Source organism: Aulonocara sp. 'chitande type north' Nkhata Bay, linkage group LG3 (genome assembly GCF_057382095.1).
Source record: "Aulonocara sp. 'chitande type north' Nkhata Bay isolate Kocher_YH1m ecotype deep benthic linkage group LG3, A_spYH_male_GT1.1, whole genome shotgun sequence".
Lineage (NCBI taxonomy): Eukaryota > Metazoa > Chordata > Actinopteri > Cichliformes > Cichlidae > Aulonocara > Aulonocara sp. 'chitande type north' Nkhata Bay.
The window spans coordinates 13,886,585-13,908,088 of NC_141346.1; the positions used below are offsets into that span (position 1 = coordinate 13,886,585).

General features: G+C 41.4%; 1 protein-coding gene and 1 long non-coding RNA gene across 3 annotated transcripts in view; both read right to left on the reverse strand.

Moving 5' to 3' along the window:
* Positions 1-4,655, reverse strand: part of LOC147334063 (uncharacterized) — a 90,218-nt gene extending 85,563 nt beyond the window's left edge. For both annotated transcript variants that reach the window (XR_015128423.1, XR_015128424.1), the window contains exon 1: positions 2,644-4,655. This is a non-coding gene — a long non-coding RNA (uncharacterized LOC147334063). The remainder of the gene's footprint in view (positions 1-2,643) is intronic.
* On the reverse strand, positions 4,656-18,747 carry LOC147334065 (uncharacterized). The gene is made up of 3 exons (XM_086286548.1): positions 18,514-18,747; positions 9,747-9,882; positions 4,656-8,652 (listed from the first exon to the last, which is right to left on the reverse strand). Exons 2-3 carry the CDS (start codon positions 9,762-9,764, stop codon positions 7,408-7,410), a joined length of 1,263 nt encoding a protein of 420 aa, XP_086142674.1. The 5' UTR covers positions 9,765-9,882; positions 18,514-18,747; the 3' UTR covers positions 4,656-7,407.
* Between the last annotated feature and the right edge of the window lie 2,757 nt (positions 18,748-21,504).

Genomic DNA, 21,504 nt, shown 5'->3' on the forward strand with positions numbered 1-21,504 from the left:
AAATGATCACATGACAACAAAGCCTTCATCACATTGGAGGTGTGTGCCAAATTTCAAGCCTCTATAAACTTGCCAAGACCCTCAAAAGCCACTTCATCTTTCATGTTGAACAGCGTTGCCACCAGGGTGCGCCGTTCAGTTTAAAGTCACAATTTTTGCACTGAAGCATCACGAGGGACTGATGGTGATATTCACCGCTTTTGAGGTGGCCACGATGAACCTGTGAAAATCAGTACAACAAAATTAAAGCCATGACATTTCCTGTTGCCACTAGGTGGCGCTGTCCGTATTTCCGACAATGGGCACATCAATCTGTTCAGGGCGGGTCTGACATCATGCCTGTAAAGTCTGGTACTGATCAGACTGGATTTCATTGAGTTATACTAATTTGTTTCTTCATGGCGTGACATCAAAGTTCGCCATGCTGCTGGGGTCACACCCTTTCGCGAAAACTCACAGTTTTCACTGTAACCCAAGACCAACTCCTTAAGGCTTTCCTGGAGAAATTTGAGGCTGCAGATGTCACCCATCACTATACTGTACCCCAAAGTGTAAAACATGACATTTCCTGTTCCCACTAGGTGGCGCTGTCCTTGATGTCAAATATGGCAGTTGAAATATGTTCAGGGGTGGAGCCTTATCATATGTGTTCACTTTGGTCAAGGTCAGAAAATGTATGACAAAATGAGAGGCAATAAGATTTTCATGGCGAGTCATCGAAATTCGCCATGGCGCCACGGCCTCATAGTATTGTGAAAACTCAAAAGCTCTGCAATTTAACATGGCACAAGGGTGTAGTTGACACTGTCCAAATTTGAAGGTTATGAAATGAAACCCCAAGGAGGAGTTCGCAAAAGTTCGAGGCATGGAAATGGCAAAATTAGAGCCAAAATGTCACCTTCTCTTCCAAATGGCGGACTTCCTGTTGGGTTTGCGTCAATGGGCCCACAGACTTTTTTGTTCGTCTTGGCATGATACACATGTGTGCCAAATTTCATACATGTAGCTCAAACGATGTGGTCGTAGGGCTGCATTTAACAAGGCATAGGTGGCGCTGTAGAGCCATTTCCCAGTGCTCATATGTAAAACCATTAAAATACAAAATTTTTCACCAGACCTGGCATGTGTGCAAAATTTCATGAGTTTTTGAGCATGTTTAGGCCCTCAAAAAGGCCCTTGTTTCGCCTGAATAATAATAATAATAATAATAATAATAATAATAATAATAATAATAATAATAAGAAACGGAGCAGATACAATAGGGCCTTCGCACTCTCGGTGCTCGGGCCCTAATAATAATAAGAAACGGAGCAGATACAATAGGGCCTTCGCACTCTCGGTGCTCGGGCCCTAATAATAATAATAATAAGAAGAAACGGAGCAGATACAATAGGGCCTTCGCACTGTCAGTGCTCGGGCCCTAATAATAATAAGAAACGGAGCAGATACAATAGGGCCTTCGCACTCTCGGTGCTCGGGCCCTAATAATAAGAAACGGAGCAGATACAATAGGGCCTTCGCACTCTCGGTGCTCGGGCCCTAATAATAATAATAATAATAAGAAACGGAGCAGATACAATAGGGCCTTCGCACTCTCGGTGCTCGGGCCCTAAAAAAAAAAAGGAAACGGGAGGAAGTTTTAGGAGTGAGGGCTGTGTTTTGAGATGTGAGAGATTTGCGACATTTAGCGCAAATCTTGTGTAGTTAGTGTGTAGTGTAGTCAATAGTTTTGTTGTGTGTGTCAGAACAACGAGGCAACTGCTGAATGTTACAGGAGTAATACATCCCCTGTTGTCAGTGCTCCACGTATCAGGCTTTTGATGTCCTCCTTTATCTCATAGTGGACAGAAATAATTTCTTTTGGAGTGGCACAAATAATTTGTGTGGCATCAGATTTGATGCAGAACACCTGATTGTTCTCTAAATAGTTTGTTTAAAAAAATGTATTGGCTGCATTTTTAGGTAAACAGCTGCAAAAACATTGTTCTTTGCAAAACTCAGTAACTTTATATAACTATATAATTAATTGCCCAGCATTGGTCTTTGCATACTGTATTTTGCAGACAGAGTTACAGGACTCTCTCCCAGACCACAGAGTTATTATACAGGTCAGAGCTTTATTTAAAAAAAAAAAAAAAAAAAAGCTGTCCTTTTAAAATTGGAGTTAAAGTTATTTTTACTTCCAATAGCATTAACATATTACACAAGTCATGAATAAGATTATTTTTTCATTTTCATTGTAAGTGGGCTAAAGCAGATAATTAAAAGTAGTCTAACATAATTGTAAATGCTGTAATATGATTATTTTAATAAACCATGTAACTTGGATGGATTCGAAACTGGTGTGAACATGTCTGCTGTTGCTCACAGTGGTCCAAGGGATTCCTCAGGGAGTTTGTGCATTTGCTCAACACATGAAAAATTACAGGGAACATTGATCATCACAGTACTGTATAAAACCATGCGCTCACTTCTTAATTACCTGGAAGCACCTTAAGGACAACCAGCCCCTCTCAACAGCTGGGACCAATCAGCTGGAAAATAGATAGGCATAGGAGACCAAACACTGAGGAACAAATCCTCATTTCCTCCTAAGGCAACAGCATTTTCTCCATTTCAGCCAATTGCTTTTGCACAATTTACCTCTTGTGCTCAGGCAACATGTAGGGCCATAAACATACTTTCACGCCAGGCCGCGTTTCAAAGTGGTGCTCCATGAGAGTCCTGCAGACAGGGAGGAGGGAGAATACATCTGCAAACCACTGTTGCAATGCAGGAACATCTGATTTATTGGAATGTGTGAGATGTTAACCACAATAACTCTTAAACACACTGTCTGAAAACTTCATGCCCACAGCATGTTTTTGAGAAAAATCAAAAAAAAAAAAAAAAAAAATCAAAAGCCCAGTCTCCTCCTGTGATAAACCTCCACATGTAAAGCACTGATAGTTAATTTAACTGAAAACAGTTAAATTACTTTGAATCTGAAATCATGGGTCACACTACTTGTTGTGAGACCATTTCTTCATTTTTCACAACAAACTGTTTAATAAGATAAACTTTACACAGAGTTCATCAAATATAACTAACGCTTTAACATTATCAGGATTTCATAATACAAACTTCAAATCAACAAGAAAACAGCTGCAAAACAAGATGTGGACTTCAAGGACACAGTAAATACTCAAAAGTTAAAGGAGGAGCCAAAAATAGAGGTTTAATAGAATTTGAATGAACTAAAAGTAGTCACCTGTGATCTTTAAAATGGTCCAGATTGTGCTGCTGTTTTGTTTCAACATTTCTGTGCTGCCACTGTGAATAAGAATGTGTTCTTTGCCTAATTAAAGAAAGGTTACACTGACTCACACCTCCATCTTCTGGTACAAACTGGTATTACATGGAAGTACAGGCCAAAACCAGTTTAGCTTACGTCTCTTGTTTCTGAACATAAAGTCATAGCAGGGGTTGTTTCAAAGCAGGTTGACAGATTTAGTTCATTTTGGAAGTTTTGAGAGAGACTGCTGTGAAATTATTTGCAGTTTTGGGAGAAAAGGATTTAAGAGAAGGGATTATCACAGCAACAACTTAAATATGAATGAAGGATTTAAATTTAACCGAGGTTAAATGAATGAAGAAAAAATTTGGAAAGACTAAGAAAGTTTAAAAAAAAAGAAATTGATATCCATATCCATATCTGTAATTTTGATACAATATTAGTTTTGTATAAAAAAAGAAAGAAGAAGACATTCCTATAACTTTAATAATACAGTAACAAGTACAACTACTAAACACTACTGTGTCCTATGGAAACAAAGATTAAAATGTAACAGGGATAACATTTTAGAGAATTAAAACCCCTCAAAGGACAAAGCATAAACTTGATATACAGGGTGGGCCATTTATATGGATACACCATAATAACATGGGAATGGTTGGTGATATTAAAGTCCTGTTTGTGGCACATTAGTATATGTGAGGGGGCAAACTCCTCAAGATGGGTGGTGACCATGGTGGCCATTTAGAAGTTGGCCATCTTGGATACAACTTTTGTTTTTTCAATAGGAAGAGGGCCAGGTGACACATCAAACTTATTGGTAATGTCACAAGTCTCTTTCGACTCCCTTGTCCATGTGAGTCGGAAGAGACTCTGCAGGGATGCTTTGAGTCAACTGACTGGGATGTTCTTTGTGATTCCAATCAGGACAATATTGACAATCTGACAGGCTGTGTAACAGATTATATCAACTTCTGTGTGGACACTGTGGTCCCCAAAAAAAACCATTCTGTGCTTCCCCAACAATAAACCCTGGGTTACCAAAAACATCAAAGCAACCTTAAACAAGAAAAAAAGAGCTTTCAGAAATGGTGACAGAGATCAGCTGAAACTGGTGCAGAAGGAGCTGAAAGCCAAGATTGCAGAGGGTAAAGAGTCCTACAGACGGAGGCTGGAAAACAAACTGCAGGAAAACAACACCAGGGAGGTGTGGAATGGAATGCGGACTATCACGGACCTGAGACAAAAGAGAGGTGTTGGGATGGATGGGGACGTCAAAAGTGCTAACAACCTTAATCTGCACTTCAATAGGTTTGACTGCCCTGCGTCTCCTGTCTCCACACCCAGCTATTCCCATCTTGTCCTTTCGCCTCCCCCCTCTCCTGCCCCCTCAGACTGTCTCACCCTGTCCCTCTCAGCAGATGACATCAAAAGAGAATTGGGCAGACTCCACTCCAGCAAAGCTGCTGGCCCTGATGGTGTCAGTCCCAGGGCCCTCAGGTGCTGTGCTTCCCAGCTGTCTGGAGTTCTACAACGGATCTTCAACATGAGTCTGGAAATGCACATAGTCCCATCACTCTGGAAGACATCCTGCCTGGTTCCTGTCCCTAAAAAGATCAACCCGTCCACCCTCGGTGACTACAGGCCAGTGGCTCTGACCTCACATGTCATGAAGACGCTGGAGAGACTCATCCTGAAACATCTGCGTCTGCTGGTGGAGCCTTGGCCGGACCCCCTGCAGTTTGCTTATCAACCTCGTATGGCTTGGAGGATGCCATCATCTACCTGCTGGACCAGGCTTATTCTCACCTGGACATTGTTGGGAGCACTGTGAGGGTCATGTTCTTTGAATTCTCCAGTGCTTTTAACACAATCAGACCATCACTGCTGGGGAATAAGCTCACAGAAATGCAGGTGGATGCCCCAGTGGTTGGTTGGATTACGGACTATTTAACAAGTCGACCACAGCATGTCCGACTGAAGAGCTCCCGCTAAGATAACATCTTGAGCAGCACGGGGGCGCCGCAGGGGACAGTCCTATCCCCCTTCCTCTTCACTCTCTACACATCTGACTTCAGGTACAAGTCTCAGTCATGTCATCTGCAGAAATTCTCAGATGACTCTACCACTGTGGGCTCTGGGATGGACAGGAGGAGGAGTACAGGAGTGTGGTCGACAGCTTTGTCGAGTGGTGTGAGCTAAACCACCTACAACTTAACATCACAAAGACAAAGGAACTGATTATGGATTTTAGGAAGCAGGCTCCTCCTCCTAACCCTGTCACCATCAGTGGGGCTGATGTGGAGATAGTTGAGGACTACTGGTACTGGGGGTACACTTGGACTGTAAACTGGACTGGACCAAGAACACCAATGCTATCTTCAAAAAAGGGCAGAGTCTGCTTTTCCTACTGAGGCGACTTAGATCCTTCAATGTTGGTAGGAATATGCTGACCATGTTCTATCACTCGGTGTTGGAGAGCGTCGTGTTCTTTGCAGCTGTGTGCTGGGGAAGTGGGGTGAAGACAGCTGATGCCAAAAGGCTGAACAAACTGATTAGAAAGGCTAGTTCTGTCCTGGGTGTCAGACTTGAGAACCTGGAGGTGGTGTCTGAAAGGAGAATGCTAAAAAAGCTTGTTTCTATCATGGACAACCCCTCCCACCCCATGCACGCCCCCATGATGGACCATCAGAGCAAACACAGCAAAAGACTCATTGCCCCGAAATGCAGAGATCGCCACAGTAAATCCTTTGTGTCGGTGGCAATAAGACTGTATAACTCTTCCTCACTCTGTAGATAATTTTCCTGAGACGATTACCAATGTTATTCTGTTCCCTTTCAGACCGTGTAATATTACCCAACAGTACCTTATTGAATATTTGTTTCATCCCCCCATCATACGCTGCTACTCCCTTTATTCTATTGCACAATACTTTGTCACTTTCTAGAATCGCCTGCACTGATAGTTAAGTTATTTATTCACCAGGATATAGTTATATATATTACTTCGTTAGTTATCTGATACTATGTCTTGCACTATCCTACGGTATATTACTGTACACTACTGTTCTTATTGTATATATTGTATATCTTATATCTTATTCATCTGTTCCTCTGTCTCTCCTGCTGCTTTGAGCATGTACATGACAAAAGAATTTCCCTCTGGATAAATAAAGTTCTTCTTATTCTTATCTATACATGCAGCTTCCTAAATGTAACATTCAGGATTATTCACTGCAGGTCCAGAAATCAGAGCTACCTCATCAGATCCAAGAGTGACATCAGCTGACACTCTTTACAGGAGATTCCATCTAAACTCTGTAGAGCCCGATCAAGGTTTTTAAGTCCAACCCTGAAACCAGAAGAGGATCTTTCTCTCTCTTCAGATTCATTGTGATCCAGTGATTTCAGTCCTGCATGATCAGGCTGATGTTTGCACAGAGAAGATAATGAAGTGAATGCACATTGGTAACAGTGAAACAGTTAATGTACAGCTTGGGGTCACAGCTGAAGTTCACTTCCATGTGTGTACATTCATGTTTGTTACGATGACCTGATTGTGAGAAGCTTTTGTCACAGTGTCTGCAGTTGTATGGTGTCTCTTCTTTGTGGATTCACTTATTGCTTTTTCTTTAAGCTCACGTGCAGTGGTGAAGGATAACCCTCACCGGTCACAGATGTACTTTTTGACCCCGCTGTGGAAGAGTTCATGCATTTTTAATGTACTTGGTGTGTGGAAGCCTCTCCCACATTCTTTGCAGTAGTTCATTTTGTCTCCAGTGTGTCTACGTTGATGTGGTTTAAAGTCCCGTTGATGATTGGAGGTTTTTCCACAAAGGCCACAGAGAAACTCTTTCCCACCACCACAGTGACGACAGGGCTGAGAACTGGATCCATCTTTATCATTCTGCTTCTATGCAAAGACAGTATAAGTCAACTCTGCCAATATCCAATTACATTTCACTGTTTACATTATAACACTCAGCTTACTGGGTGAAAATGCCTCTTCATTTTTCCAAACAGTTAATTCAGTATAATTCCATAAGTTTACTGATCAGACTTGTTCCAAACACTCGGGTTACAATTACAAGATAAAAATAAATACATATCTCACAGTAACTGCACTTGTAGAGTTAATTTCTGGTGTGGATCTGTTGGTGTTTTTTCAGGTGATGTGGAGCTTTAAAAGTCTTCTCACACAGGTCACATTTGTAAGGTCTCTCCTCAGTGTGGCTAAACATGTGTTGTTGTAACTGTGCATCTGTTGTAAATGGTTTCCCACACTGATCACAGCAGCAAACATCATTTCCAGTGTGAATCCGTAGGTGAATATTTCGGTACTTTTTTTCACTGAACCTTTTTCCACAAAAGTCGCAGCTGTAGGCCTTAATTCCAGAGTGGGTAACTAGATGCCTCTGTAAGTCGCTATTTTGAGCAAAAGCCTTACCACACAACTCACAGCTGTGTGCTTTAACTCCACTGTGGATGATATGGTGTGATTTTAGGCCTTGACGATGGGTAAAAGACTTTCCACACAAGTTGCAGCTGAATGCTTTAACTCCACTGTGGATGAGTTGGTGTGTTTTTAAGCTATCAGCCAGGGCAAAAGACTTTCCACACAAGTCACACCTGTGAGGTTTAACTCCACTGTGGATGAGTTGGTGTGTTTTTAAGTTTTGGGCTTGATTAAAAGACTTTCCACACAAGTGACAGTAGTGTGCTTTAACTCCACTGTGGATGAGTTGGTGTGTTTTTAAGTTTTGAGCCAGAGTAAAAGACTTTCCACACAAGTCACAAATGTACGGTCTAACTCCACTGTGGATGAGTCTGTGTGTTTTTAAGCATCCAGCCCGGGTAAAAGACTTTCCACACAACTCACAGCTGTAAGGTTTAACTCCACTGTGGATGAGTTGGTGTATTTTTAAACCTCCAGCCTGAGTAAAAGACTTTCCACACAAGTCACAGCTGTAAGGTTTAACTTCACTGTGGATGACTTTGTGTTTTTTTAGACCTCCAGCCAGAGTAAAAGACTTTCCACACAAGTCACAGCTATATGCTTTAACTCCACTGTGGATGAGTCGGTGTGTTTTTAAGTTTTGAGCCAGGGTAAAAGACTTTCCACACAAGTCACAGCTGTACGGTTTCACTCCACTGTGGATGAGTTTGTGTGTCTTTAAGCTTTGAGCCAGGGTAAAAGACTTGCCACACAAGTCACAGCTGTACGCTTTAACTCCACTATGGAAGAGTTGGTGTCTTTTTAATTCTCCAGCCCGGGTAAAATCCTTCCCACACTCATCACAGCTGTATGTTTTCTCTCCTTTTCTTCTGTGAGGTTTGTCGGCCTCCTGAGAGCGCTGACTTTTCGCCTCATGTTGGTCCTGCAGTGACAGAGATACAAACAGAGGCAGTGAGTGAAATGCAGTAATGGAACAAACTGGAACTCCCTCCCTCCATCCACTGAGGTCCTTCAACATCTGCCAGAAAATGCTGAGGATTTTCTATGAGTCTGTGGTGGCCAGTGCGATCCTCTATGCTGTTGCATGCTGGGGGAGCAGGCTGAGGGTCGCAGATGCCAACAGACTTAATAAACTGATCCGTAAGGCCAGCAATGTTGTGGGGATGGAGCTGGACTCCCTCAAGGTGGTGTCGGAGAGGCGGATGCTGTCCAAGATAAAGACAATGTTGGATAACACCTCCCACCCACTCCATGACATGTTGGTCAGTCACAGGAGCTCGTTCAGTGAGAGACTGAGATTACCGAAAAGCACCACTGAACGACACAGGAAATCATTCCTGCCTGTGGCCATCTCCCTGTACAACGCATCCACTTAACACACTGTTTGCTGCTACAACTACACATGTTTCTTTTCCAAATATTTATTTATAAGTGACTTATGTATGTATGTATGTATATATATGTATATATTGTACTATTCTTAGTTAGCGTATTGTCTGTCTTGTCTTAATGTTGGTTTAAAATGGAGCACTGTAACAAAAAATAATTTCCCCCAGGGATCAATAAAGTATTCTGATTCTGATTCTGATTAGTGGAATTTAATGTGACAACAAACACATTGTTGGTGTGTTTCCACCACCTTGTGGTGATAGTATCACATTACAATGATGTGCTACAATGGGAGTTGTAATGAAAATGACATTATTGAAGAAATATTGATCAGCGGAGATGATATTGTTGTTTGAATGTGTGCTGATAAAATATCATGTTTGTATTTTCTTGTAACTGCTGTGGTTTTTGATTGTGAATGTTGAGTAACAGGAGCAGAAGAGTATGGTGGAGCAGCGGTTGGTTTTTAAAAACCCGTTAACAGCAGCATTATCTTTTCCATCCAGGGCTCCTCCATATTATATATATATATATATATATATATATATATATATATATATATATATATATACACAACCAGCTGTGCACACTGTTTCAATAACAGTGTAACTGTGATATTTTTCTCACCTTTTGTGTTGAAGTCATTGTTTCCTCTGTAGTGGCTGAGCTGAGTCCAAATGGCTGAAATTGTCCTTCCGCTGCTCCACCATACTCTTCTGCTCCTGTTACTCAGCTGGGACACAAAAAGTATATACACACATCCCTGACAAAAAGAAACAGAGCAAATAAACATTACTACGCTCCTCATTGACAACAATACCTATGAAGCTTCAAGGTGAAACCTCAGATAGAAAGTAATCAGTTGCCTACAACAATCTAAAAGGGAAAAAGCCACTGACTGCCCTACATATCACTGCCTAAGAGTCACGGAAATGGCTTATGTATAAAGAAGGTTAATAGTTGGTTCGAGCAGTTAAAATGTTCTTGCTTGTACATTTCTTTGGACAATATTATGTACAGTAGGTGCATTCTATCTTATGTAGGAGACATGTTTATCGTGACACAAAGAACATCTTTTTGTTGCACTGCTATTATCGCAAGGTTTGGGCGTGATCATATAGGCTGTGAGGCCCACGTTTAATAATCACGCTTAGTTCAGTGAGCTATCCTACAGAAGCCTGGTTTGTCTCTACTAACTGGTATTTTCTTGCAATTGTATTGCAACATTGTGAAAATTTGTAATGTATGGTGTTCTAATTATTTTATGTTTTAATTTAGAATACACAAGACTGTAAAGTAATTCTTCTAGGACAGTGGTTCTTAACCTTTTTGGAGGTACTGAACCACACCAGTTTCATATACGCAATACGATTTTTTTCGAATTCAAGACATACATTTTTTTTTTTACTGGGCCGTGTATGTCACAGCGGAGGTTCTGCCGAACCCCTGAGACCGACTCACCGACCCCCTAGGGTTTGATCGAACGCAGGTTAAGAACCACTGTTCTAGGACCTCCGAAGTGACAGGTGGCCATAGGTGATTTTTTTTTTGTTAACCCTTTAAGACCTACCAAAGAACCAAGTCCGCCAGAGCTTATATTATATTTTTACCTGCTGTAGTGCCATTTTTGGGAGCATTTCAAGTTGATATACATCAATACAACCATTATAGCCCAAATTTTAATAATATGTATGCATTAAGTGCATAGTAATTACATAAATTGCAAAAAAGTGCAATAAATTACAAAAAAAATAATTGTTTTTTTAACATATATTTCTAGTTAGAGAAATTAAAGAGGCTTATCCCTCAAAACTGTAAATACAAAAAAGTTGCATAAAATAGTTTCCCACCACAGGAAATTTATTTTGAGTGTCTTCATAGTTTTATTTTTGAAATACACCAATTTTTATATACTGCAGGAAAAACTAAAATCAATATAATGCAAATTTGCAAAAAGAAAATAGCATATGCATCAAAATAAACCATTTCCAGCAGTGCAATATGAGGCCTAAGCATCCCAGAAACGACACAGAAAGTAATAAAGTCAAACATAACTTTAAAAAAACCCCAGTACAGGCTCATAAGGCCCTGATGGCAAAAAAACTACAACTACTGCAAAATGACGTCACTTCCGGTTTCGGGCAGGTAATGGCGGACATGCAATAGTTCGCGCTGATGGACGTAGGAGGTGTTACGAACAGCTGATGGGATCAGCAAAGCGTGTTTCTGGAATATTATGCTTTTGTTGCTGCAAGTGCTTTTTATGCAATTTTTGCAAAGCTACATGTGGAAGGAAACTGTGACCTAGGACAAGCTGATGGCATAAGATGTAAGTACAACTCCTCCGGTTTCATATGCAAAAAGAATTATTGCGCTAGCTTATGTGGTTGCAGTGCTACCGGGATTTAAAAGTAGTTACGCAAAACGGAGCTCCAACCGGCTTTAAAGAGTTAAAGTACAAGTGTTACTTTTAACAGACTGAAGCACTTAAAGCCTTTGTATTCTATGTTTGTAGCTTTCATGACATTCAATAAATGCCGCAAAGCGCCCGTCTTGAAGAACCCGTGCCTGTGTTGGCATTTCTGAGCTACAGTGAAAACTCGCCCTAGCCAGTGCTGTTGAGAAGCTCATTAAGAAGACGGCAGCTGCAGAGAGTGACAGTGAAGTGGAGCGACACAAGAGGGCGCCATTGCATAAGCCTACTGTTCACAAGCAGCCAAGCACAGTAGAAGCAACGTTATAGAGTTTGACAGACGACGTGACTTTTGAGCATTGCATGCCGGGTACTAGTGGCAAAACAATCCAAGCAATGCATCAAATGCAAGCATTTGCAGCACCGCAAAACGTTCATTCTCCGGTTCCAATACCTTCTTGCTTTGTCTTTGCCCTCCAAAACAGGTATGTACAAAACGAAGGAGAACAATGCCGGTCCATACAAAGACAGACTTGATGAAAAGTTAAAGAAAAGATACAAGAAAAAAAATCAAACGAGTGAAAGGGTTAGACCCTTACGAGCACACAGACAAAAGACGTTAACGTGCTGCCCAACTTTCACCACGCTCAGATTTATAATTATACGGTTCTTAGAGTGAGTGCATACACTCATGAACGGATGGGTACAGGACCTTGAAATGCACAGTGTAGAACGAAAGACCATCGTACGAACAAAGGTAAGTTTACCAGTCTCACAAATCGTCTTCATAAATACACATTTGTTAACCGTTTATTAATAGGACCTTTGAGCTCAACGGTAATTAATTAGTAATAATTTCTGGTACGCATTACAGAAATGTAGCAGTGACAATAATATCGTATGCTGTAATCATACTGGGCAATTAGTGATACAAAAAAAATGTTTTATGCTGTTTATCCTGTGAATAAAAGTATATGTTTTTGTCAATGTACCATGGTAATAACAGAAGTGAAACGCAATATTGTGTCAGGACAATTCACTATTTATGCACAATAAACAAAGGAGCATAGCGCCACAATTTCTGTTCAGCGCCAGACTTGCTTGTAACCTATATCACCAATTATGTTATGAAAAATGACATATTAACTACTACAAAACACTGACCTTTGTGGGAATGCTTGGAGCAGACAAACATGTGAGCTGGAGTGTTGCTCCAGAGTGTTGCTCCGGCTCTTTGTTACTTTGGAAACATGGCTTGAACAATCTCTCTTCAACGACGTAATCCGATAAAAACCGATCTCTTTACCCGTCGGCTTCCCGTGGCTGTCATGCAACCGACTATTGCAGTTAATAATACAACAGCTTCTTTAATATCACCAACCATTCCCATGTTATTGCAGTGTATCCATATAAATGGCCCACACTGTAGTTGTATAGAGATTGAACATGTGACGTCATTAAGGGGTAAAACCGCAAAAGATTCTGGGAACTCGTGGCAAGCGGTACTAGCGCACGCAGGCTTTCAATTGAAATCAGTTAGTCAGGCATAAAAAGAAACACAAAAAATGGCAAGAGGCTGTTGTATTATTATTATTATTATTTGTTGCATCATATTGCTGTAATTGTTATATATATATATATATATATATATATATATATATATATATATATATATATATATAAATATATATATATAAATATATAAAAGAAGGCATCGGTGGGCAAGAGACGAAAAACAGGGCGTTGTTGGAATGCTACTATGCAAGTAACCCCGGCGGAAGGGGCTACATGAATAGGATGAGGGACCTATGGATTCTTCGATACCCAACATCCACAATGACGGCGAAACAACTAGTAGCTCAGTGTTCCAACATTCGAAAGAAGGGACTGCTCTCACAGCTAGAGATTGACGAGGTACAACACAAATGCTACGGCAAGGAGGAGTCAGGACGCCAGGTCAGGGGGGAGATATCATCACCCCCACCCGAGATTGGGTACATAGCCCCAAGTGCGATAGGAGAAGGATCGTTGAGTGCGAGAGGAACTGACCTGAAAAATAGGATCATGGCCAAGCTTGAAACCTGGATCCCCCGTAGCCGGTTACCAAGATTACGTGAAGTTCCCTCAGAAGGTCTGCTAGATGATGTTAATGCAGCACTACGGGCAATACCTACAACCACGATTACCGACACTAACAAGCTGATCTACAAAACGGCAACAGTGATCAGTGAGATGCTTGGCTACAAGTTGAACAGCGACAAGGGGCAGTACCCTCCATGGAGAAGGAGGCTAGAGGGCAAGATCAAAGTAGCACGGAGGGAGGTTAGCCAACTAACGGAGTTGCAGAAAGGTGCGACAAATAGGGTGCCTAAGAAATACAGCAAGCTGTCCATACCTGAGGCCTTGGAAACTGCCAAGCAAAGACTCACAGCCTTGGCCAGCCGCTTGAGGAGGTACACCAGAGAGATAGAAGGCAGGAGAATAAACCAGCTGTTCTCCACAGAACCAGCAAAGGTGTACTCTCAGTGGCAAGGGAACAATAAGAGAACAGCACCACCAAGGCTGGAGACGGAGCAATACTGGAAGAGCATATGGGAGAAGGATGCAACCCATAACGGCAATGCTCAGTGGCTAGAGGATCTGAGGGCTGACCACAGCGACCTCCCTGAACAGGGTCCAGTAACCATCACAGTGGTAGATATCCAAGAAAGGGTCTCCAGTATGAAGAGTTGGACAGCACCAGGGCCCGACATGGTTCACGCCTACTGGCTGAAGAAGCTGACTGCACTCCACGAGCGTCTGGCAGCACAAATGAAGCAGCTGCTAGTTAACGAGAGACACCCGGAATGGCTAACTGAAGGCCGGACGGTCCTGATCCCCAAGGACCCCAAGAAGGGACCGGTCCCCTCCAACTACCGACCAATAACCTGCCTCAGTACTACATGGAAGCTCCTGTCAGGCATCATATCGGCTAAGATGAACAGGCACATGGGTCAATACATGAGCGGGACACAGAAAGGAATTGGCAAGAATACCAGAGGCGCAAAACACCAGCTACTGGTAGACAGAACAATCAGCCGAGACTGCAAGACCAGACTGACCAACCTGTGCACTGCCTGGATTGATTACAAGAAGGCCTATGACTCAATGCCCCACAGCTGGATACTGGAATGCCTAGAATTGTACAAGATCAATGGGACCCTAAGAGCCTTCATCAGGAACTCAATGGGGATGTGGCGTACAACACTAGAGGCCAACTCCAAGCCCATAGCACAAGTCACCATCAAGTGCGGGATCTACCAAGGAGATGCTCTGTCCCCACTGCTGTTCTGCATAGGCCTGAACCCCCTCAGTGAGATCATTAACAAGACTGGCTACGGATACCGACTACGGAACGGAGCAGTTGTCAGCCACCTCCTGTACATGGATGACATCAAGCTGTATGCCAAGAGTGAACGAGACATCGATTCACTGATCCACACTACCAGGCTATACAGCAATGACATTGGAATGTCGTTCGGACTGGAGAAGTGTAGTCGGATGGTAACAAAGAGAGGGAAGGTAGTCAGAACTGAGGGGATTGAACTACCAGAAGGCAACATTGCAGACATAGAGGACAGTTACAAGTACTTGGGGATCCCACAGGCGAATGGGAACCATGAAGAGGCCGCTAGAAAAGCTGCAACCACCAAGTACCTGCAGAGGGTCAGGCAAGTCCTGAGGAGTCAGCTGAATGGTAAGAACAAGATCCGGGCCATCAACACGTACGCCCTGCCCATGATCAGGTACCCTGCTGGGGTAATAGGCTGGCCAAAGGAGGAGATAGAAGCCACTGACATAAAGACAAGAAAGCTCCTTACCATGCATGGAGGGTTTCACCCCAAATCCAGCACCCTGAGGCTGTACGCTAAGCGGAAGGAAGGGGGCCGGGGACTGGTGAGTGTCAGCACCACAGTCCAGGATGAGACAACGAACATCCAAGAATACATTAGGAAGATGGCCCCAACTGACCGAGTGCTCAGTGAATACCTCAGGCAGCAGAAACCCAAGAAAGAGGAGGGAGACGAGGAACCATCATGGAAGGACAGGCCCCTGCACGGTATGTACCACCGGCAGATAGAGGAGGTGGCTGATATCCAGAAATCCTACCAGTGGCTGGACAAAGCTGGACTGAAAGACAGCACAGAGGCACTAATCATGGCAGCACAAGAACAAGCTCTGAGCACAAGATCCATAGAGGCTGGGGTCTATCACACCAGGCAAGACCCCAGGTGCAGGCTGTGTAAAGATGCCCCAGAGACAATCCAGCACATAACAGCAGGGTGCAAGATGCTAGCAGGCAAGGCATACATGGAAGGCCATAACCAAGTGGCCGGCATAGTGTACAGGAACATCTGTGCCGAGTATAACCTGGAAGTCCCGAGGTCAAAATGGGAGATGCCCCCAAGGGTGGTGGAGAATGACCGAGCTAAGATCCTGTGGGACTTCCAGATACAGACGGACAAAATGGTGGTGGCTAACCAACCGGACATAGTGGTGGTAGACAAACAGAAGAAGACGGCCGTAGTGATCGATGTAGCGGTTCCGAATGACAGCAATATCAGGAAGAAGGAACATGAGAAGCTGGAGAAATACCAAGGGCTCAGAGAAGAGCTCGAGAGGATGTGGAGGGTGAAGGTAACGGTGGTCCCCGTGGTAATCGGAGCACTAGGTGCGGTGACTCCCAAGCTAGGCGAGTGGCTCCAGCAGATCCCAGGAACAACATCGGAGATCTCTGTCCAGAAGAGCGCAGTCCTGGGAACAGCTAAGATACTGCGCAGGACCCTCAAGCTCCCAGGCCTCTGGTAGAGGACCCGAGCTTGAAGGATAAACCGCCCGCAGGGGCGTGCTGGGTGTTTTATATATATATATATATATATATACATATATATATATATATATATATACACATATATATATATATATATATATATATATACACATATATATATATATATACACATATATATATGTGTATATATATATATATATATATACACATATATATATGTGTATATATATATATATATATATACACATATATATATGTGTATATATATATATATATATATATATATATATATATATATATATATATATATATATATATATATATATATATATATATATACACACATACACATATATATATATGTGTGTATATATATATATATATATATATATATAACAATTAGCTAATGTGAACAACATTAGCTAATTGTTATTTACTAGCTCATCTTAAAATGACTGTTCAGTAGAAAAATGAAGCCCAACAATCATGTTTTTACAGTCTCACGGTCTCAGCATCAGATACTCAAAAAAATCAAACAAAGATAAAATTAAAACAAATAGATGAAGAAGAAAAAATTCTCCTTCATTTCTGTCAAACAATGCTGCATGAAACCTTTCCAGCAGTTAGTATCATAAGCTGTCCAGGTTTGTGTGTCTATCAAAACACTTTTTACAAATCCTGCTGGAATTTGTCAGGTTACAGCTGCAGTCAAAGCACGATGGAAATAAGTGAACAAGCAAGCAAACGCTCAGCTTCTCATGCTGAGCTAATGATTAGTTGGTGTTGGTTTCCTCTCACTCTTCTTTTAATGTGTTCACAATTAGGGCTGGGCTATATCATTACGGTAATACGGGGTAATACCGTGAATGGGCAACGATAGGAAAATGACATATGGATAAAACGCGCATGCGCAGTGCCTTTGTTTACATACGTACATGGCTGCGACGCAGAATGAGAAGAGCGAAAGTAGATCATTAAATGAAACAGATGAACCAGAATTGGTTTGTAAAAATGCTGCAACTTCAGTGGTGTGGAACTGGTTTGGCTTTCGTCCATCAGATACACAACAAAGCACTATTTTTGGTAGAGCATGCTAGCGGCCGTCGTTATTACCGTGTTGTTTGGAAAATACGCCACACTTAAAATCAATCCTTTGATTTTTCTGAAAATCGACAGTGCCCTTTATAATCCCGTGTGCCTTATGTATGAATTCTGGTTGTGTTTACTGACCTCAAAACGATTTTATGTGGTACACGGTGTTCGAAAATCTGTCAAATGTTTAGTACGACTTTGCTAAGCTACGAAGCCGCACTGCTTGATGGATTGTGGGAACATTATGGCTATCGTAGGAAGGAGCCTCGCGGAGTGATACGTACTGTGCTTCAACATAATATTACCGTATTGTGTGTGTATAACCTCTTTTTAAGTTTTGTGGATATTATACATGGTTATGCTGAGGATATGTCAGCCAATTTCCAATGGAAATGTCTTTTGGTTAAACTGTCAGCAAGGAATTTGCACTGTTACATTTTTATATAACTTAAATGCACATAAAAAAACAGCTGCTTGTTTAAGTGAAAATACATTATTAGTGCAAAAAAACCCATCAAAGTTGTGGAGTTGTAAAGTATTTTGTCTAGTGTCAATTATATCGTTATCGCAAATTTTCAAATGTATATCGTGATAAATATTTTTGGTCATATCGCCCTGCTCTATTCACAATAAACTCTTAACGGACCGAGAAGAGCAACAGAAGAGCTCATTCAGGAGCTGTTGAAGTTCTTCACGGATTTTTGATGGGAGCGACCAGGCGGATAATTTTATTTCCAAAATCAGACATCTTTATTAGCGCTGGAAGAAAATGAAATACAGATGCATCTGTAGATCATCCTATGAAGTCCTATTCTAAAGGCTGATTTCCCTCTCCCAGGCTTGTACCTGTGGCTTCATGTCCTGGGGGTTGGTTGTTCTCCTGCCCTGCACCCCATCCTTTTGTTCTTACCCTCTAGCAACCGTCATATTCTAACGTTGCAAGCAATCACAAACTCTACAGTCTGTCTAACTCCAATGTATACGAAGCAATCTATTATTCTCAACAGAGATAAACTCAGCATAAACTGAACCCACATTAAAGTTAGCTCCGTGCTTACCTTTAGATGAGCTCACAAACCGAGAGAGACTCCTTGATGAAGCTTAAAGTCTTTCCAAACAGGAAACAGATCAGGTAGCAGAGACCCACGTGGTTCACGCTGATCCCAGCTAGGATCCAGGAGACAAGGGTGTGCAGATCGATGCAGATATCGATCCAAACGTTGGTAGTGGTATATGTTCCTGTACGTTTACTACTTTACTCCCGTTTCATGAAAAAGCAGCTCTCTCTGCTCGACTCCTCTCCTGCACACACACTTTGCTCCGCCCCCTTTATCTGGCTCCGCTGTGATTTGTTGCTGTGCGATCACGTGACTCAGCTAAACAACGTAACCACGTGGGGTATTTCAAAATTAGGGCCTATCTCCTTTTCCTAAACTCTTTTCCGTGGCTCGAGGAAAACGTCATCGTGGGAAGGAGAATTGCTAAGGACTCAGGGAAAGAGAGGAGCGGTGCTGAGAATTGGAACAGCCTTACACTCGTCTCTCTGTAACAACGTGACACCGGATGTCCGCCTGTTGAAACTACAGAAGATGGCAAGGGCGTAGGCTGTGTCCCAATTCAGGGTCTGCACGCTTGAAGTACGCGCTCTACGCGCACTACGTACGGCGCGTACTATAAGTACGAGAAGTGCGGAAGTGAGAGGCTTGTGAAATGGGCTTTGTCGCGCTGTTAGGGTTGCCTAGCAACCATGATACTAACCGCGAGACACGTTACATACAGCATTGTTTGATAGAAATGAAGGAGAAAAATGTTTTGTTGGTCATTCATTTTTGTCATGACATCACTTTGATTAATTGAGTATCTGAGGCTGAGACCACGGGACTGTAAAACATGATTGTTGGGCTTCATTTCTGTGCTGAACAGTCATTTAAGATTAGTTAGTAAATAACAATTAGTTAATGTTGTTCATGAGACTAAAGTCATCTCACTGTGGCAATGTAAATATAATATGGCCAATATTATAGTATTGTCAGTTTATTATGATATATATCTATATCTACACATATATCTATATATATATCTATCTCTCTCTCTCTCTCTCTCTCTCTATATATATATATATATATATATATATATATATATATATATATATATATATATATATATATATATATATATACATATACATATATCACTGACTTTCAGCTTGTTGTGTTTGTGGATATATAACTGACTTTAATTATTAAACATTCGCACATAAATAAGTGACATCATATTCAGTACTTTTGACAGTTCACTCTTCGGCCGCTCCATCTTATTAGGGAAATTCCAAATACATAAATGTAAATTTCAAAACTCAACCCCATCATTTAATTTGTTTTTGATTGAAATTGAATATTACTTAAAATCTCTTAAATTAACTTCCAATAAAAAAGGTTTATCATTGATTGAAATTCATTCAGAAATGTTTAACGAATGAGCTGTCACAACTTTCAAGTACAAAGTTGTTATGAAGTCTGTCACATCCCCCCCCCCCTTTTTTTTTTTCTTTTTTCTCCTTTATTTATTTATCCTTCTTATTTCATTGTACTGTATATTGTTACTCTTATTTGCCTTGTATGTCTACTGTACAAACTAAACTGGAATGACTGACTGTTCGCTTTATGATTTCAATAAAGTTTGGAAAAAAAAAAACCTCTTCGGCCGCTCCTTTCTGCCGTATTTTGCGGCAAAATTATCCACACCCACCGCCGCACTATGAATTGTGGGATATATGGGACCACGAAGCATGCACCGGACCACGCTTGATATTTGGGGAAATCGACGGCGCATTTGGAGTATGCATTTGAAGTATGCATTTGAAGTACACTTCGAATTGGGACAGCCGTCGTCGCATGGCGATGACGTAATCGCACTTAAAATGCGTACTTCAAGCGTGCAGACCCTGAATTGGGACACAGCCGTAGATTTGGTTTTGGCATTGGTGGGGACGGATGATTCAACCACCAATCCCTGCACTATTTCTTTTTTTTCTTTTTCCCCCCTTTTTGTCTTTGCTTCTTGATAAAAAAAAAGGAGAAATATACTTGCCTACATATGCTATTCTACATGCTTTTAAACCATTTAAAATTACAATTCATATATTTTACATTTGAATTATCCCATATGGAAAAGAAATAGTAAAAACTTATATGTGATTACTCATGAAAGTGGCCACTTTCATGAGTAAATCATATAAGGCTGGACTTCTTTAAGTTACTTTCAAGTAACTTAAAGAAGTCCAGACGCTTTTCTTTGCAAGCTCCTTTGACTGTAAGATTTATGAGTTTCATGCTTTCATAGTGGTCCTTGGGAGAGCTTGACATTTTTTATCAGGTGGTCCACACTGTAAAAAGTTTGAGAAACACTGATAAGCGTATGTGTGCTTTTGGAAAACATTTAAAGCTGCAGTACAGAATCTTTGAAACAAGCTTAAAACATTTTTAGAATATCAACAGAGTACTCTGGTTCTCTCTACAGCTCCTCACTCCACCAGGGCTGTTTGGCACTTTCTGATAGTGTGCAAATGTGATGTACGTACTGCGGCAGTCATACAGACACCTGGACGGTCCAAAAGTTGGCCTACCTATTACTGGCTGAGGTTTTAGTAGAGTTGTGGCTGAACCACATAAAAATATATCATTAATTTTAATCTCCCCAATCAATTATAATGTTATACGAGTATGAGTAAATCTGTTTTTTTTTCCTCTTTGTCAGTTTAACAGTTTCTGTTTTGCCTGTCACTGTTCCCTGTCCGTTTTCTTACCTGGTTCTTCCTGACCTTGCAGTTTCTCCTCACGTTCCCCTCTTTCCTCTCTCCTTCTTCAGACTGACAATCATACACAAATAGATTGTATTCAATTAGATGAAAAATTAAATTAATATAAAAAATACTATTAAGATCATGTTACAAGTTCAAAATTGGGGATGGAGACAAGAGAAAAAAACCACAATAACAACACTGGTCCGGCCGGGTTAAGTCAAACGATGATTTTAATGATCACACACGT